This window comes from Trematomus bernacchii, unplaced genomic scaffold (genome assembly GCF_902827165.1).
Source record: "Trematomus bernacchii unplaced genomic scaffold, fTreBer1.1, whole genome shotgun sequence".
Taxonomy (NCBI): Eukaryota; Metazoa; Chordata; class Actinopteri; order Perciformes; family Nototheniidae; genus Trematomus; species Trematomus bernacchii.
In genome coordinates, this window is record NW_022987600.1 from 569,488 (window position 1) to 589,585 (window position 20,098).

General features: G+C 43.4%; 1 protein-coding gene across 10 annotated transcripts in view; it reads left to right on the forward strand.

The window, feature by feature from the left end:
- LOC117482551 (cytochrome c oxidase assembly protein COX18, mitochondrial) overlaps positions 1–11,693 on the forward strand; it is a 13,192-nt gene extending 1,499 nt beyond the window's left edge. The window contains exons 1-9 of one of the 10 annotated variants that reach the window (XM_034130680.1): positions 4,422–4,461; positions 4,573–4,794; positions 6,810–7,126; positions 7,181–7,685; positions 8,804–8,904; positions 9,040–9,194; positions 9,539–9,654; positions 9,770–9,877; positions 11,419–11,693. In XM_034130680.1, coding sequence (XP_033986571.1) covers positions 6,819–7,126; positions 7,181–7,685; positions 8,804–8,904; positions 9,040–9,194; positions 9,539–9,654; positions 9,770–9,877; positions 11,419–11,583 — 1,458 coding nt within the window. In that variant the 5' untranslated portion in view covers positions 4,422–4,461; positions 4,573–4,794; positions 6,810–6,818 and the 3' untranslated portion in view covers positions 11,584–11,693. The other 9 variants (XM_034130681.1, XM_034130676.1, XM_034130679.1 and 6 more) reach the window with 9 other exon arrangements.
- Positions 11,694–20,098: the final 8,405 nt, after the last annotated feature.

A 20,098-nucleotide genomic window follows, 5' to 3' on the forward strand; every position in this document is an offset into this window, starting at 1 on the left:
TTGCCGGTGTTTCATGCTTTTATTGTGAAGGGTTGTCGGTGTTTCATGCTTTTATTGTGAAGGGTTGTCGGTGTTTCATGCTTTTATTGTGAAGGGTTGTCGGTGTTTCATGCTGTTATTGTGAAGGGTTGTCGGTGTTTCATGCTGTTATTGTGAAGGGTTGTCGGTGTTTCATGCTTTTATTGTGAAGGTTTGGACGTGTTTCATGCTTTTATTGTGAAGGGTTGTCGGTGTTTCATGCTTTTATTGTGAAGGGTTGTCGGTGTTTCATGCTTTTATTGTGAAGGGTTGCCGGTGTTTCATGCTTTTATTGTGAAGGGTTGTCGGTGTTTCATGCTTTTATTGTGAAGGGTTGTCGGTGTTTCATGCTTTATTGTGAAGGGTTGTCGGTGTTTCATGCTTTTATTGTGAAGGGTTGTCGGTGTTTCATGCTTTTATTACACACTTAGCTAGTTTATCTACTCTGGAACTAGCTAAACTAGTTATACATATATGTATTATTTACTATCGGGTCACTTATTACAGGTTCAGCGACAGTAGCGGACTGGCCATCAGGAAGTTCGGGACGAATCCCGATGGGCCGGTACTGAAGTGGGCCAGTCGGACAAGTCACTAGCACCCCCACCCCCGTTGAGAATTTACTAGCGGTATTTACTTGCGGTACCGAGGTGGGCCGGTCGGATAAGTCACTAGCACCCCCCCCCCCATAGTGCTGAAGCTCCCCCTAGGATAGCCATAGCACCCCCTAAGCACCCCAAATAAATGTATGTGTCTTTTTACATTTTTATGTGTTAAATTAATAATTTGAAAAATGATTGATTCGAAAATAAAATGCTACAGTAGGCCTACACGTAGGCTACTTCTGGGTCTCTAGCTACGCTAACAGATATAAGGATATTTTTCAACAACAAGGTGGAGGGAGAGCTCTCTCCTGTCAGACTGAGAGGCTGAGATAACGTCAGCTCAGTGATAGATAGTTCACTTTAATTAAGTTATCTCAGTGGGGCTCAAACGCAGTGGCGTTTTTATATGTACAAAAGTGGTGGGGCACAAAAAACGTAGATGTCTATATATAAGCTTCTGCAGTGACGTGCAGTGAGGTTCATGGCTGGTGAGGCACTGGCACTGACTCTTCAGGTTTACAAATATTATATTTTGACCTAAACCAAAATATAATATTATTTTCAAAAGCTTTTTTTGTCTGATGCTTCGATTAATTTTAAACAGACAGTTCAACAAAAGGATACCCAAAAAATGTAATTTTATCATTTAAATATTGAATTGTTCTCTCTTAGTAAGATCCCATTTTCAATCAAATTGCGGTCTTACCTTGACTTGAAGATGAAGTCCATTTGCCTATCCTTCTGGACAAAAATGTCTATAACTTTTTTGTAAAAGTCCTCCTTATGTTCTTGTAGTTTCAAAAGTCTATCATAAATCTAATCCATAGATTTATGATAAAAAATTATAAAAGTAGGGTAGACATGTGGATGTTATCCGGCTGATCAAAACGTGCATTTATCTAACAGGTACGTTCCCACAGATCTTATTTCCAGCTATTTTCTAAAATCCTCTGGAGAAATCTCATTGCTTTTTTGTCGAGGGAAGCCATGCGCAGCTTACTTCCTGGTTTTAGGACGCGTCACTGCAGCTCTCTCGTCTCCTCTTCACACACCACACTTTTCGCGGCACACGTACTTACAGCCAATCAGCTCTGAATGATTTGAGATGACGTATGGTGGGGATGGCAGCTCTGTGCCCCTATGGTCATTATTTTTTTGCCACACACATTTCATTACAAAATACTCTGAGCATGCGCAGTGTAGTTTTTACAGTCACCGTTGACTTCACAGCGAGAGGGAGGGGCATAATCAGGTTTTGTCCCACATGGCTCTAAACAGCTCAATAGGCACACACTGTGACTGTAGACACACTAATTAGAAGAACACAGACTAAAACAGCAATGTACAGACGAATCAGATGATTAAACATGATCTTAAAATATATTTTATATATTTTTTTTATTTATTTTTTTGCATTTTTGTAATCATTATTTGTAATACTTTCTGCTGACACTAGGTGGGGCTGTGCCCCACCTGCCCCTAATGACCAGTCGCCACTGCTCAAACGGTTTGGTCACAATTAATCTAAACCAGGGCTCTCCAACACGTCGATCGCGAGCTACCGGTAGCTCGCGGGCAGCTTTTCAGTAGCTCGCCGCTCGATTATCGATTATAGCGTAGTAAGGTTGCTTATTGATTTTTCGGCCGCGGCTGGACCATAACGTTTTTTTATTTTAGAATTTTTTCTGTCACATGAATATCAAATGGTCGGTGACGCAGAGATCAAGGAACAGACGTGACAGCAGCACAGCGACATCACACACGGAGCAGTCTGCTTTCTCCACCAACACCAGTCCAGAACCAACAGCAGAATGACCCGCTCTGAATCAGGCCCTGTCGCTGCGCCTCAGAGACACACAGGGAGGGATTTGTGTTTTTTGAAAAACAGTCGTTATCGTCATGTCAGGTTTTTGGTGGATTTAATCAAGTCTTGGATTGCAGAGTATGAATGTCCTCTTGCTATTTTCAGTTGATAAATACTTGTGTAAAGTTTGTGAAGGCAGGAGGAAAGCTTCCGCGATCACCGTCTCCTCTCCGTTCCTCCAAACCCCGCCCCCTCCCTGAAAATAATGAGTGACAGGCTGATAGTGACCCGATAGAAACTTTATTATTCACTTAATCACTGATTGAGATATGATGAAGCTAACTTAATCTCATACATTCATGGGATTTATGTAACAGTAAGACAGATAATGTAAGTGTGCACCCACATGCACTATTTTTGTTTTTATAATGCTATTGTAAATACTCCTGCTGTTTTCAGACTCAAGTCATGTGTGTGATGCCACATTCAAGACATTCAGTGTCTTTTTTTTAACAGAAGACCGTAGCTAGAAGCTGCAGCTAGACTGCAGAAGTATTAGTTTTTTGTTTTTGAGAATGGAACCATTTTCACACACAGATATAGGGAGGCTAGACCTATACAATTGATTTATTATGGTTTATAATTTAATGTCAAGACGAAGAAGAAGAAGAAAAAGATGGCTGAACAACTGTTCAGTGTCAATCCTGTGGAGATCTCCAAAATAATGTTCAGCTTAAGTCTCAGCAAAACTCACAACATTTCTGGAGCCTTGTAGACCCAGAAAACTATAAGAACATTCACCAAGCAGCACTGAAAATGTCTGCTTTATTTGGTTCTGTTCTACATACCTTTGTGAAGCAGCTTTTTCTGACATGAATGAAATCTAAATACAGAACAAGACCGACTGATGAACATTTAAATGACTCTATTAAGTCAACCTTAAGTGGGTCCAGCATACACCTCTATGGTGGACTGCATGCAGTGCCATTCATCTCACTAACAAAAGAGTGAAATGCTTGTAAGGTGGTGATTAAGGACACTTATGTGAATGTTCAGTGATGTACTTATTATGTGGGCCATAATAATATGAGAAATCTTCGTTTTCTTGGACCTTATTTTTGATAAGCTTTAGGTATTGCAATTTCACACGTGTACAAAAGTATAGCTTAATTCAACTGATGAGGGCTATGTGAATAAATGTAAGCGATGTGATGCAAGTAGCTCTTGGCCACTTTCATTTTTTGAAAGTAGCTCTCAGATGAAGAAAGGTTGGAGACCCCTGATCTAAACACTTATTTCCGAGGCACACGTTCATATGATCATTATAGATATAAAAAAATAAGAGAATAAATGAAAAACAGGTATGAAATACTATATGGCAGTAAAACAAGAATACAGTTTGAAAGGGGAGTGATTTGTAAAATATCCATAAAGAAAAAGTAAATCTGTTTCCAGTTGTGTTTCATATGTTGAGAGATGGATCCATAGATCTCTCATGTTGCTCTCAAAGTGCACCAGATTGATGCTTTGAACTTTAATATTTAAAAAAAATATATCCCGGGGGAGCATGCCCCCGAACCCCCCTAGAGGAGGTGAGGACCCCCCTAGAGGAGGTGAGGTCCACCCCCCACTTATAAAAATAGCACTTTACCCCTGCTTACACCTATATGCTGTGAGCTGATTATCGAGCCTTCATTGTAACAGTCGCGGGTACACTGTGCGTGCGTGTGGGGAGTGTTGCATTAGAAAATTCCACTGTAGCGCCCGGTACATTAATGGGAAACCCTAAATGTTTGAGCACCCTCTATGAAACCTCTGGCGCCGTCACAATTCGTTTTTAATCTGCCATGTACGGTATCAATGTCTCTCAGCCACCGTAGTGTCGTGTAGGGGGCGTGTCGTGGTCCAGCTGCGAGAGGCGAAGTCCCGCACTTCTACTTCCGCCCCATGGGACCTTATTTCGGAAATATTATGCATTGAAGTCAATGGGAAGAGAAAGATTATCTATGGCTCCTATCAAAAAATGACAAGACCGTGAGCATCAGGGAACCCCAATGAACTGATATATGTTTGTTTTTTGGTTTTGTGTGTAAAATGTGGAGATGGGAGCAGTTTGTCTAAAGTGTACTTCTCTCTGCTCTGAAGAAAGTTCCGGAAAGATTTAACATGGATTGAGGGGTACTTCGAGCTGTCCGACTCCGAGCTGTCCGACTTCAGACGAGCTTTTTGAGACCTCCTCCGAGCCGCAGCTCATCTCAAACAAGCCAACTTTCACTCCTGAGACGTCAGAGTGACCCGACAGGCGGTGGGAAATAGCGTGACGTCATCACTGCGGGACGCCGTGCTGCGCAGGTTAGAGACTCGAAGGTGAAATAAATGAATGAAATGAAATGAAATATATAAAGATACATCTATTTGATAACAGGAGCTCATCGGGGACCGGATATCCGGGAGGGCTGGAGGAAGGTATGGGTTATTTACTGTGGAGAATACATGCTAACAAGCTAACATGCTAACATAACAAACTGCTCAGAAACTCAAAGCAGACACACACACACTCAGTCACACTCAGTCACACACACACACACACACACACACAGCAGACACACACATGCAGACACACAGCAGACACACACAGCAGACACACACATGCAGACACACACACAGCAGACACACATGCAGACACACACAGCAGACACACACAGCAGACACACACATGCAGACACACACAGCAGACACACACATGCAGACACACACAGCAGACACACACATGCAGACACACACTGCAGACACATACACAGCAGACACACACACACAGCAGACACACACACAGCAGACACACACAGCAGACACACACATGCAGACACACACAGCAGACACACACATGCAGACACACACAGCAGACACACACAGCAGACACACACAGCAGACACACACAGCAGACAGACACACAGCAGACTAGGGATGGGTATCGTTTGAAATGTATTGATTCCGATTCCAGTTCTGCTTATCGATTCCGGTTCTGATCGATTCCCCGTTTCGATTCCAAAATTGTAAAAGAAAGAGGTCAAACGTTTAGATAACAAAAATATCTTTATTCTTTTAAGCTTTAACTGACATTTTTACAAATAAAAAATATACATGCAATACAAATGTATTGCACAATAGCTGTGCTTTATTTGAACTGAGCTATGCCTGTGGCAAGCTATTAACAGGCATTACACTGTGCCTAGTCTTTTTCTGTTTTAGTGTAGTGGAGCCTCACTTTAGAGCGTTTACCGCGACCCATCTTTGGTGTTACAGTATGAAGTGACTGAGCTCGTGAACTGTCTACGGGAGGGCGGGGGGAGCCTCGCTGCGGGGAAACTGTGGACCTCTGTCGCATGTCAGCGCAACTTAGATGATGTCATTTAAAAAAAAAAAAAAAAGGGCGGTGCCGGTCGCCAGCGTACCGAGCCGGCCTTCAACGGCCCGCTGACGACCGGCCGTTCTGTGATTCTCCAGAACACACAGATGGCCAGTCCACCCTTACCCTGTATTCCACCGGGTCGCCGCGGCGCAGACGGACCCGGTGGAATACAGGGTCTACCGCGTTTAGGAACCGTTAAGCAGAACCGAAATTGTGTATTTTGTATGGGTACCCGGCATTTTCTTATCGGTTCTCACCTGGAACCGAGTTTCGGTTCCCAACCCCTACAGCAGACACACACAGTAGGCAGACACACAGCAGACACACACAGCAGACACACACACAGCAGACACACAGCAGACACACACACAGCAGACACACACACAGCAGACACACACACAGCAGACACACACACAGCAGACACACACACAGCAGACACACACAGCAGACACACACACAAGCAGACAGCAGACACACACACAGCAGACACACACACAGCAGACACACACACAGCAGACACACAGCAGACACACACAGCAGACACACACAGCAGACACACACAGCAGACACACACAGCAGACACACACAGCAGACACACACACAGCAGACACACACACAGCAGACACACACAGCAGACACACACAGCAGACACACACAGCAGACACACACAGCAGACACACACAGCAGACACACACAGCAGACACACACACAGCAGACACACACACAGCAGACACACACACAGCAGACAGACTTGATCCCATTGGACATTAGTTTAAGTTAATTTATTTTCTATCATAGCAGCATCAATATCAGAAAACTACAATAGAAATAGGAAGTTTGTGCAAATATACGAAGGATAAAATATAAGAGTAAATAAAAGTGTATAATAATGATCATATTATTAATGCTGTGTTCAAATGCAGGAATTGTGTTGCCTTTAATAAAAATAACTGATCCCTCCTGTCTGCTTTAGGAGGTCAGCATGCGGACTGTAGGGGGGGCGCTGAGGTCCAGCATCCTGAGGCGGGTCGGTTCTGCTGCTCCCAGACCTGAAACTCCACTGGGTCTCAGACCTGAACCTCCACCGGGTCCTGAACCTCCGGCAGCCGGACCCCCTGCTGTCTGCTGTTTGATGTCAACCATCAGGACTCTGTCAGGAATGAGGACTCTGTCAGGAATGAGGACTCTGTCAGGACCCGGGACTCTGTCAGGACTCGGGACTCTGTCAGGAATGAGGACTCTGTCAGGAATGAGGACTCTGTCAGGAATGAGGACTCTGTCAGGACTGAGGTCTCTGTCAGGACTCGGGACTCTGTCAGGACCCGGGACTCTGTCAGGAATGAGGACTCTGTCAGGACTGAGGTCTCTGTCAGGACCCGGGACTCTGTCAGGACCCGGGACTCTGTCAGGAATGAGGACTCTGTCAGGAATGAGGACTCTGTCAGGAATGAGGACTCTGTCAGGAATGAGGACTCTGTCAGGACCCGGGACTCTGTCAGGACTCGGGACTCTGTCAGGAATGAGGACTCTGTCAGGAATGAGGACTCTGTCAGGACTCGGGACTCTGTCAGGGGTCCGGAGGCTCTCTGGTGGCCCTGATGGTGTCCCTGGCGGTGTAGGGGTCTCTGAGGGGGTCCCTGATGCTGTGGGGGTCTCTGGGGGGGTCCCTCCCGGGTGGTACAGCTCCCTCTCGGACTCGGCTCTGGTCCACCTGGTGGAACACTTCCTGCTGACGGTCCAGCAGGTGGGGGGGCTGCCCTGGTGGCTGAGCATCGTCGTGGCAACGCTGTCGGTCCGGACCGCCGTCACTCTGCCGCTCGCAGCCTATCAGACGGTGGTGCTGGCCCGGGTGAGTGACAGGGGGGCGGGACTACAGGGGGGGTTCTGTTAGCGGTTAGTACATAGAGTTAGTGAATAGATTTAGTACATAGTTAGTGAATAGAGTTAGTGAATAGAGTTAGTGAATATAGTTAGTGAATATAGTTAGTCAATAGAGTTAGTGAATAGAGTTAGTCAATAGAGTTAGTGAATATAGTTAGTGAATATAGTTAGTGAATAGAGTTAGTCAATAGAGTTAGTGAATAGAGTTAGTGAATATAGTTAGTCAATAGAGTTAGTGAATAGAGTTAGTGAATATAGTTAGTGAATATAGTTAGTCAATAGAGTTAGTGAATAGAGTTAGTGAATATAGTTAGTCAATATAGTTAGTCAATATAGTTAGTAGTGGTAACTCTGGGTGGTGTGTCGTGGTAACCGTGGTAACTGGGTGGTGTATCGTGGTAACCGTGGTAACTCTGGGTGGTGTATCGTGGTAACTCTGGGTGGTGTATCGTGGTAACCGTGGTAACTCTGGGTGGTGTATCGTGGTAACTCTGGGTGGTGTGTCGTGGTAACCGTGGTAACTCTGGGTGGTTTATAGTGGTAACCGTGGTAACTCTGGGTGGTGTATCGTGGTAACTGTGGTAACTCTGGGTGGTGTATCGTGGTAACTGTGGTAACTCTGGGTTGTGTATCGTGGTAACCGTGGTAACTCTGGGTTGTGTGTCGTGGTAACCGTGGTAACTCTGGGTGGTTTATAGTGGTAACCGTGGTAACTCTGGGTGGTGTGTCGTGGTAACTGTGGTAACTCTGGGTTGTGTATCGTGGTAACCGTGGTAACTCTGGGTGGTGTGTCGTGGTAACTCTGGGTGGTGTGTCGTGGTAACTCTGGGTGGTGTGTCGTGGTAGCCGTGGTAACTCTGGGTGGTGTGTCGTGGTAGCCGTGGTAACTCTGGGTGGTGTGTCGTGTGTCGTGGTAACCGTGGTTTATAGTGGTAACCGTGGTAACTCTGGGTGGTGTATCGTGGTAACCGTGGCAACTCTGGGTGGTGTGTCGTGGTAACTCTGGGTGGTGTATTATGGTAACTCTGGGTGGTGTATCGTGGTAACTCTGGGTGGTGTATCATGGTAACTGTGGTAACTCTGCAGGTGGAGGCGCTGCAGGTGGAGATCTCTGAGCTGGCTAAGAGGCTTCGATACGAAGTGTCGGTCCGAGCGAGAGAGAGGAGCTGGACTGAGAAACAGAGCAGGTAAATAACTTAATCAACCTTCAGATTTATTTATCTCGTCGTGAGTCAAAGCAACAAAGTTCTGGTTCAAAGACTCGGGAGCAGAGACTTGATCACACACAATCAAACAGATAAACTGAGCCGGTTCTGTTTCAGATTCCAGTTCAAGAAGAACCTGCGGAGGATCGTTTCTCAGCTTTATGTCAGAGAGAACTGTCACCCCTTCAAAGCCAGCCTGCTGATCTGGGTTCAGCTGCCCCTGTGGATCAGCCTCTCTCTGGCCCTCCGGAACCTCACCCTGGATCAGTCAGGTAAACCAGAGTCCTGATCAGTCAGTTAAACCAGATCCTGATCAGTCAGGTAAACCAGATCCTGATCAGTCAGGTAAACCAGATCCTGATCAGTCAGTTAAACCAGATCCTGATCAGTCAGGTAAACCAGATCCTGATCAGTCAGGTAAACCAGATCCTGATCAGCCAGGTAAACCAGATCCTGATCAGTCAGGTAAACCAGATCCTGATCAGTCAGGTAAACCAGATCCTGATCAGCCAGGTAAACCAGATCCTGATCAGCCAGGTAAACCAGATCCAGAACATGTTCTCAGACTTCTACACCCTGAGCCTTTCTTCCTGTGACAGTAGTTGTGTCTCTGCAGCTCTGCATGCTGACCTGGCAGCAGGGGGCGCTCTCTGGTTTCCTGATCTCACCGTACCGGACTCTACCTGGATCCTGCCGCTCGCCCTCGGACTCACCAACCTGATCATCGTAGAGGTAACTTCTTCTTCAGGTGTTTCTAACCTGGCCCTCCTCTCTTCTTCAGGTGTTTCTAACCTGGCCCTCCTCTCTTCTCCAGGTGTTTCTAACCTGAGCCTCCTCTCTTCTTCAGGTGTTTTCTCTGCAGAGGGTGAACCCCTCTCGTCTTCAGAGGATTGTAACGAACAGTATCCGAGGGTTCTCCGTGTTGATGGTTCCCATCGCCGCTACAGTTCCCTCTGTGAGTGACAGTTCCCTCTGAGTGACAGTTCCCTCTGTGAGTGACAGTTCCCTCTGAGTGACAGTTCCCTCTGTGAGTGACAGTTCCCTCTGAGTGACAGTTCCCTCTGAGTGACAGTTCCCTCTGTGAGTGACAGTTCCCTCTGTGAGTGACAGTTCCCTCTGTGAGTGACAGTTCCCTCTGAGTGACAGTTCCCTCTGAGTGACAGTTCCCTCTGTGAGTGACAGTTCCCTCTGAGTGACAGTTCCCTCTGTGAGTGACAGTTCCCTCTGAGTGACAGTTCCCTCTGTGAGTGACAGTTCCCTCTGTGAGTGACAGTTCCCTCTGAGTGACAGTTCCCTCTGAGTGACAGTTCCCTCTGTGAGTGATTAATGTGTGTCTGAGCTCTTCTCACTCGCTGACATGTTCACATGCTCATTCATTCATGTATTCACTGTTTCATGTGTTCACTGTTTCATGTGTTCATGTGTTCACTGTTTCATGTGTTCACTGTTTCATGTGTTCACTGTTTCAAGTGTTCACTGTTTCATGTGTTCACTGTTTCAAGTGTTCACTGTTTCATGTGTTCACTGTTTCATGTGTTCACTGTTTCATGTGTTCACTGTTTCATGTGTTCACTGTTTCATGTGTTCACTGTTTCATGTGTTCACTGTTTCATGTGTTCACTGTTTCATGTGTTCACTGTTTCATGTGTTCACTGTTTCAAGTGTTCACTGTTTCATGTGTTCACTGTTTCATGTGTTCACTGTTTCATGTGTTCACTGTTTCATTGTGTTCACTGTTTCAGTGTTCACTGTTTCATGTGTTCACTGTTTCATGTGTTCACTGTTTTCAGTGTTCACTGTTTCACTTTGTGTTCACTGTTTCAAGTGTTCACTGTTTCATGTGTTCACTGTTTCAGTGTTCACTGTTTCATGTGTTCACTGTTCATGTGTTCACTGTTTCAAGTGTTCACTGTTTTCATGTGTTCACTGTTTTCAAGTGTTCACTGTTTTCATTGTTTTCACTGTTCATGTGTTCACTGTTTTCAAGTGTTTCACTGTTTCATGTGTTCACTGTTTCATGTGTTCACTGTTTCAAGTGTTCACTGTTTCATGTGTTCACTGTTTCATGTGTTTCACTGTTTCATGTGTTCACTGTTTCATGTGTTCACTGTTTCAAGTGTTCACTGTTTCATGTGTTCACTGTTTCAAGTGTTCACTGTTTCATGTGTTCACTGTTTCATGTGTTCACTGTTTCAAGTGTTCACTGTTTCATGTGTTCACTGTTTCAAGTGTTCACTGTTTCATGTGTTCACTGTTTCATGTGTTCACTGTTTCAAGTGTTCACTGTTTCATGTGTTCACTGTTTCAAGTGTTCAAGTGTTCACTGTTTCATGTGTTCACTGTTTCAAGTGTTCATGTGTTCACTGTTTCAAGTGTTCATGTGTTCACTGTTTCATGTGTTCACTGTTTCAAGTGTTCACTGTTTCATGTGTTAAGGTGTTCATGGGATCACTTGTTCAAGTATTGAGTGCTCCATGTGTTCATGTCCCCCTTCAGGGTCTGGCTCTGTACTGGCTTTCCTCCTCTCTGATTGGTCTGTCCCACAACCTGCTCCTCAGGTCCCGCCTCCTCCACAGACTCCTCCGACTGAAGACTGTCCATCAGTCTGAGACTCCGTACAGAGACCTGCTGAGCGCCTTCAAGTCCAAATACTGCAGATAAACACACACACACACACACACACAATAATATATTTACTTTTTGAGAAGTGTTCTGATTTGTCATTAATTGTCTAATCTGTGTGTTCTTCAATCAAATAAAACTTGTCCGAATTTGGTGTTTCTTTTTTCACGTCTGTAACCAATAAAACAAACAGTTAAATCTAATGATATCTAAAGTGTATTAATATGTTGTGTGTGTGAGTTTCAGTAAACAGGAAGTGCAGTCGCCTCTGAAGCATTTCCTGTTCTGTGTTTACGACCCGAAAGAAGTGAAACGGGTTTTAAATATATAAGATAATTTTATCTAAATATGATTTAATTATGATTTATTATTGTCTTTATTATTATAATGTTGTTCCCGCCCTGGGTTCGGTCTGTAAGGAGGAGTCGAGTCTAAAGCCTGCCTCAGAAGCAGAGCAGTGGCGGAGCCAGGACATTTTCAGTGGGGTGGCCAGGATGGAACCAGTACTCATTTTGGGGTGGCATTGAAATCACTATATGAACATAAAAATACATCTCACTAGAAAACAAGGGGTTATTTAAGGCACCTACAACACACCTCTACATTATTGGGATTAAGTGGTGGAACAGATCAAATAATATTCAGTATATCTAACTATTTTTTTCGTATTCCCGCAGGCAAAGTATCAACAAAGCTTACATTATACAAATGTAATGCAATATACAGACTGTTTAGCTTATGGTGATCAGCAGCACTATGAGCTCATTCTCTCAGTGTATCACCAGGAATACAGAGACACACACACATCATTTAAATAAGAGTTTTTTAATTAAATGATTGGTTAAGAATAAACAAAGTAAATAACAATAAACAATAGCCCTTAACCCTGTAAAAAGTTTTTTTTGTTTTTTTAAAAGACTACATTTACATAGTCAAAAGGTCCTTTTGTTCAGTCTCACAATTGGGCCCCACCACCAGGCCCAGGCCACGCCAACCAAGCACACTTGCTGTAACCACACCTCCAGAACCCAACCCACTTATTTATGCTTTAAATAACTACCTGTACAGGCTTGCATCTATCTTGTAGTCCAATACTATCTGCACAATATTTACCTGACACTGAGCTGTGAAAATATAACACTGTGCAGACGTGCAACATTCTGCTGCAATAGAATTCACTATTTGATATAAGACTAACATTCCTGACAATAGATCTCAATAGCCATCTTTTATGGTGGAAATTCCTTTTTAATAATAACGTTTTTGAATGGAACATTCTCAACATGAATGCATAAAGCCAAATAGAGAGAGTTTTTCAGGTTTTTGAGAACACGTCGAATTTTTTAGATTTTTGAGAAAGTACAATTTTTGAGAAAAAGTACAATTTTTGAGAAAAAGTACAATTTTTGAGAAAAGTCCGAATTTTGAGAAAAAATAAGAATTTTGAGAAAAAATAAGAATTTTGAGAAAAAATAAGAATTTTGAGAAAAAATAAGAATTTTGAGAAAAAATAAGAATTTTGAGATTTTTGAGAAAAAGTCCAAAAAATTGGGAAAACAGTCAGATTTTTGAGAAAAAGTCAGAATTTTAAACATGACAGGATGTATGATTACCTAGAAGAACTGGTATTCCTCCAGCTTGTGACTGTAACTCCCTCTCGTATAATAATGATTATAATAAAAAAACATTATATATAATATGTGTTGATCTCTTAATCTATGCTTTGTGTCCTTCCATTCACACAGGCGCACCCACAGGGCCCCATTCTGACGGCCATTTTGGCTGCACTGGTTAGCCGTTAGAGGCTGGTGACAGCAGAGGCTGAAGTGAATAGTAAAAAAAACTATTTGTATGAAAAGATAAGAGTCTCTGGTACATATAAATTACATTTTTGGGTGATTGGATTCTTCAGTTTAAAAATGACTGAATTATTGTATGATCTGTGAACATTTAGGCCAAATTTGGTGACATTCTGATAATTATTTCCAGAGATACATGGGATAAGGCCAACACGGGCCCCTTCAGATGAGCCCACATTTTCACTATTTTCGGTTATGGGAAAGTTCCAAACATTAACCAAAAATAATAATTTTGCAGTAAAATATTTGTATACAACAATCCGTTTCATAAACTAGACATGTTAAAGTAATGAAAAAACATGGTTGTGCTTTGTTCTACCTCGGGTAGGGGGTACCTCAACTTTTAGGGGCCTTATGGCGCGTTTCCAATACAGCGCGGAGTACGGTTTAAGAGGGCTGTGACGTCAGCGGCCCGTCTTTGGTTGCGTTTCCACTTGGCCTAGTACCGGCCGGCGGGTCCTAATTCACAGTTTTTCTGGCCTCATAAAATCGTGGGGCCAGGGCCAGAGGCAACGAGGCTGAGTCGGGCTGAGTATGCTAAACTAGAGAGAGCGTCGCTGGCAAGGGGGCAACAACTACAACAAGATGGACATATTTGACCGTGATTTAATTGTAATACACGTTTCAAAATGATGCCGAAGTAACAACATACTGATACCGGTTAGTAAAAACCATGAATTAATGCTTTGTCAAGTCTGCAGACAGACGGCAGGCGAAAAACCTTTTAAAATGCGTGTTTTCTAAATGGAGATTGGCTAAGCTAACGCAGTATATGCCCCGACCGTCCACACTCACAACAACGGCCTATACAGACATAAATAAAGCAGCGACTGTATTCACCATGACACAGGCAGTCTGTGGTTTGTACTTGTTTAACTTTTGTCTAGTTTCTGAACATATATGAGGAGCTGTGAGCTCTGAGTGCTAACAGCTAACGGCTGTGTTGTTTTTCTGGGGTCCTCTGAAGATCACGTCACGGCTCCGCCTACACTGCGTTACTATAGATACTGCCCCAGTTCCTAAACTGTAATGGAAATGCGCCATAAAGTGAGCCAGTCCTAACGAGGCCCAGCCATACCGAGCGGGGCCGAGCGAGGCCGTGTAGTGGAAACGCGACATTAGTTCCTCTACTGAACAGCATTCTCACATGTGTTCCTCTGGTCCAGGTGTGAGAGGGCAGTGTGGATGGTGAGGACCTGTTTGCTCTGTAGGCAAACTGCAGGGGGTCCAGAGAGTCAGGGAGGGAGGAGGTGATGAAGGTTTTGACTAACCGCTCAAAGCACTTCATTATGATGGAGGTGAGTGCTACTGGGCTGGTGGTTTTTGTTTTTTTGGGGACAGGAACGATAGTGGAGTGTTTGAAGCATGTGGGGACTACAGACTGCAGCAGGGACCTGTTGAAGATGTCTGTGAACACCTCTGCCAGCTGAACTGCACACACCCTGAGAACACGGCCAGGGATGCCATCAGGTCCAGGAGCCTTGTGTGGGTTAACCCTTTTAAAGGATTTACACACATCTGCCCTATTTAAAACAAAAGGGCAGGGCTCTGGCTCCTGGTCCCTCTGTACCTCCAGTGGCGACTGGTCATTAGGGGCAGGTGGGGCACAGCCCCACCTAGTGTCAGCAGAAAGTATTACAAATAATGATTACAAAAATGCAAAAAATAAAATAAAAAATATATATAAAATATATTTTAAGATCATGTTTAATCATCTGATTCGTCTGTACATTGCTGTTTTAGTCTGTGTTCTTCTAATTAGTGTGTCTACAGTCACAGTGTGTGCCTATTGAGCTGTTTAGAGCCATGTGGGACAAAACCTGATTATGCCCCTTCCTCTCGCTGTGAAGTCAACGGTGACTGTAAAAACTTCACTGCGCATGCTCAGAGTATTTTGTAATGTAATGTGTGTGGCAAAAAAATAATGACCAGAGGGGCATGGAGCTACCATCCCCACCATACGTCATCTCAAATCATTCAGAGCTGATTGGCTGTAAGTACGTGTGCCGCGAAAAGTGTGGTGTGTGAAGAGGAGACGAGAGCTGCAGTGACGCGTCCTAAAACCAGGAAGTAAGCACAAAAAAGCAATGAGATTTCTCCAGAGGATTTTAGAAAATAGCTCGAAATAAGATCTGTGGGAAACGTACCTGTTAGATAAATGCACGTTTTGTTCAGCCGGATAACATCCACATGTCTACCCTACTTATATAATTTTTTTATCATAAATCTATGGATTAGATTTATGATAGACTTTTGAAACTACAAGAACATAAGGAGGACTTTTACAAAAAAGTAATAGAAATGTTTGTCCAGAAGGATAGGCAAATGGACTTCATCTTCAAGTCAAGGTAAGACCGCCATTTTATTGAAAATGGGATCTTACTAAGAGAGAACAATTCAATATTTAAATGATAAAATGACATTTTTTGGGTATCCTTTTGTTGAACTGTCTGTTTAAAATTAATCGAAGCATCAGACAAAAAAAGCTTTTGAAAATAATATTATATTTTGGTTTAGGTCAAAATATAATATTTGTAAACCTGAAGAGTCAGTGCCAGTGCCTCACCAGCCATGAACCTCACTGCACGTCACTGCAGAAGCTTATATATAGACATCTAAGTTTTTTGTGCCCCACCACTTTTGTACATATAAAAACGCCACTGTGTACCTCCACAGCCTGGCTGCTCTCAAAGCGTGCAAAAAAACTGTTCAGCTCATCTGGGAGAGATGCGCACGCAGACACTCCCGCAGCACCCCCTGCTGCTCCTTTGTAGTCTGTCATTGTCCTTAGTCCCGCCCACATGTTCCGGGTGTTACAGCCTTTGAAGTCAGATTCCACCTTCTCTTTGTACTGTCTCTTTGCATTGCTGATTGCTCTCCGGAGATCATACCTAGACTTCCTGTACTCCTCCAAATCCCCCGCTCTGTGCGCGATAGTGCGCGCTTTCAGCTTGCTGCACACCTTGCAGTTTATCCAGGGCTTTTGATTTGGGAATGTCCGTACAGAAACCTTCGGTACCACGTCATCGATGCATTTCCCAATGTAGCAGATGACAGTGTCCGTGTGTGTGTTGATGTTGTTGTCCTCAAACACACTCCAATCCGTAGATGCAAAGCAATCCTGCAGTCCTGCATCTGACTCCTCGCTCCATCGCTGTACTGTCCTTGTTACCGGTCTGTCCCTTTTTAGTTTCTGCTTGTAAGCAGGCAGCAGCAGCAGTGAGATGTGGTCTGATTTGCCGAAGAGAGGGCGAGGGAGAGCCTTGTATCCATGTCGAAAAGGGGAATAAACATGGTCCAGTATATTTCCCCCGCACGTCGGGCAGCTGATGTGTTGGTAGTACTTCGGCAGGACCTTCTTCATGTTGGCGGTGTTGAAATCTCCGGCCACAACGAACGCCGCATCTGGCCGTGAAGTCTCGGTCTTATCAATAATCCCAAACAGCTGATCGAGTGCCGTGTTGTTGTCGGCGAGCGACTGCGGGGGGATATACACTGCTGTTATCACAACAGATGTGAATTCCCTCGGCAGGTGAAAAGCCCGGCATGTGATCATGAGATGCTCTAGATGAGCGGAACAGTCAGAAGAAATAATCTTCACATCTGAGCACCAGTTGTTATTAGTCATTACACACACACCGCCTCCCTTACTTTTCCCCGAGTTAGCAGTCCGGTCCTGACGAAAAATAGAGAATCCATCAGGAACAATGGCGGAGTCCGGGATAGCGCGGTTGAGCCAAGTCTCAGTGAGAATTAACACGTTACAGTTCTTAATGTCCCGTTGAAAAGCAATCCGACTTCTGAGTTCATCTGGCTTATTTTCAATGGATTGAACATTAGCCAGAAGAATACTCGGAAGAGGGGGCCGATTCTCTCGTTTCCTCAATCTGACCAGCAGCCCGGCCCGGCACCCTCGCTTTGTCTTCTTCTTGCGTCTCTCAGGTCTCTCAGGTCTCTCAGGTCTTTCAAGTCTCTCAGGTCTCTCAGGTCTCTCAGGTCTTTCAAGTCTCTCAGGTCTCTCAAGTCTTTCAAGTCTCTCAGGTCTCTCAAGTCTTTCAGGTCTCTCAGGTCTTTCAGGTCTCTCAGGTCTCTCAGGTCTCTCAGGTCTTTCAGGTCTCTCAGGTAGGACAGCAACAAGTAGCCATGGCGAATCTCCATTGTCTGTCGGAGGGTTATTATTGTCCACGAAGTTTCGGATGTGAAGAAGTTCCTCTCTGCTATATTGTATAGCAGAGTAGGTGCGGTCGGCTTGCATGTTGCGAACCATGTTAAAAGCAGACGGCAAAAAGTAAATAAACACAAACAAAATACGAAAAAGGGCAAAGTTGGAGAGGAGCCAAAAGACAATGTGGCCATCTTTCACCGGCGCATATACAATACCTTCTTCTTCTGTGGTCATGAACTTCACTGAGGAGATTAGATCTGACCGTAAACCAGAGGTTTCTCATTTCATCAAATCCCCCTCCTCGACTCCTCGGTCCTCCGGTAGTGACCCGGAAATGAATTTTAGCGCGCCATGTTGAAGGACATCTCATTTCTCTAAATGCACATCGAGGACCGAGCATCGAGCGTCGAGGAGGCTCTCTGGAGGAGCTCTAACCGAGGATACACTGATGGGTCCTCCACGGCTCCTTCGTGGATGCATTTCCGGGAACAGAGATGTTTCAAAGAGTCGTGACGCACGGCCGGACTGATCTCAGCCAATGACAGCTCTGCATGCATCCCCTGGATATTATTTTATTAACTGCTTTCATCGTGACGTGATGTTTACAGTGAGAACAGCTGTGAGGTCCGTGCAGAAAGCAGAGCAGTGTGTATAATATATATCACTCCGTATAACAGGCCTACTCTCTTTATTTGCTTTAGTTTAGTAGATATCTACAAATGTGGAGGAAACTTCTGTGTAGTAATGCATGGAGTCACCGACTCAGGAAGGAGACACGGTGAGAGTTGGAGCTTTGATGTCAAACACTGATGGGTTTATTCAGAGTATTCGGCCGGAGGATTCACATCACAAATCAAAGAGTCAGAGGTTCTGACTACACGGTAGAGTTGCCACGTCAATTCTGAAGAACCTCTCTCTATGCTAGACCTTTTAACTGGTTCACAGAGAGAAATCAACATCTCTGAAGGAGTAGACTAAACACTGAGCCACCTGCGTCCGACGCTCATGGCCTCAAGGATTTCACATCCTAGAGTCCACAAACACCGATAAAGAAGTGCCTCGGTGTTCCCGCAACAATTACCCTTCGTGCCAGTCAAGTTGACCGGTCACAGAGCAAAAGGTTAGATATCTAGAAGAATTATTCCTTAACAGTTCCTCTCTTTTTATCATTTTTGATAACCTTAAAACATTAGTCTAATAATAATTCTGGTCAATACTTAAATCAATAGGCGTCTTCAGATTCGAGTGTGGTCTCACCTTACATTCAATTACATCACAAAGTAGAGTAAGATTGAAACATTCAATCACAATGATTGATACAGGCAATCATAATAGGAACAATTATCTCTCATCAGTGTTTGGAGCATCTTTTGTCAATAAGTACAATAATGAACACACATAAAACACAGATACATAATAGCAAAATATTTGTTTTAAACTAATATCTTTTATCATTTAAACCATTAGTTAATGTCATTTATCAAACTATAAAATCAAAACCAGCTTGCAGCTTAAAGATTTGCTTTAAGGCGATCACTAGTCAAAAGCATTTCAAACTTAGGATCATAAGAGATCCAGCTAAGGCATAAAATTCACAGTGGTGATTTGATCAATCTGTAATCTGCTAAATTGTAGTGTCCTCAATTTTAGGATTACTTTACGTTTACTTCATTACGCTTTAGCCAAGAGTAAGGCACTTAGTCTTAGTAAAATAAATACATTCATTTTAGTCAAGTACATTGTTCAAATCTGAAAAGGAAAAGTTAGGCAAATATTCAAAGACTTTTGTAAAAACCTGGAAAGGAAAGATTAAACATTCTTAAAACTTTAATTCATACATTTGTAAATGCTACAACTGATCTGTACCAAATTAAGTCTATCAATTATTCTTATTAGCCATACTTACCTGATCATCTACTTATGGTACTTGGAAAGGGTTCTTCTGTGTTTATCTAATGTTGAATATAGAATATCAATTTCTTTAAAATGATACTTCTCTAATTTGAGGATCAAATATGCTACATAATTGTTATATTAATTATTATAAATATTTGTTTTTTGCCAAAACTGAAATTAATCCAGTATACTTGAAACATCATGTTAGGTCTGTCTGTGCATGGACAATACATTAAAGAGTAGTGTTGTTAAGCCTGATTGCTGGATGATTAAGGATATTAACATTATCTGTTATAATATTAGAAATACCTTATTATTCAATACCTTATCATCTGAAAATATTTATTTATTAATTTTGTTTAGTGTGAAAATGTAATCTGATCTGACTAAATATATTTATCACCACTATTTAACACATGTCTGGTCATTGGAAATATAAAAAACAATCATTCATTGTACATCTGTAAACATCTGGTCATTCAATTCAAAGTTCATCTTTGTACAAGAGCTGGAAGAACATGTCCGTCAGGCTTCCTGACTCGTTCTCCTCCTCCCTTTATGACACAGAGTGTCTGGTGTGTAAAGGCATCCTGATACTGTAGATTAGCACTGAGGTGCTGATTGGCTCAAACTC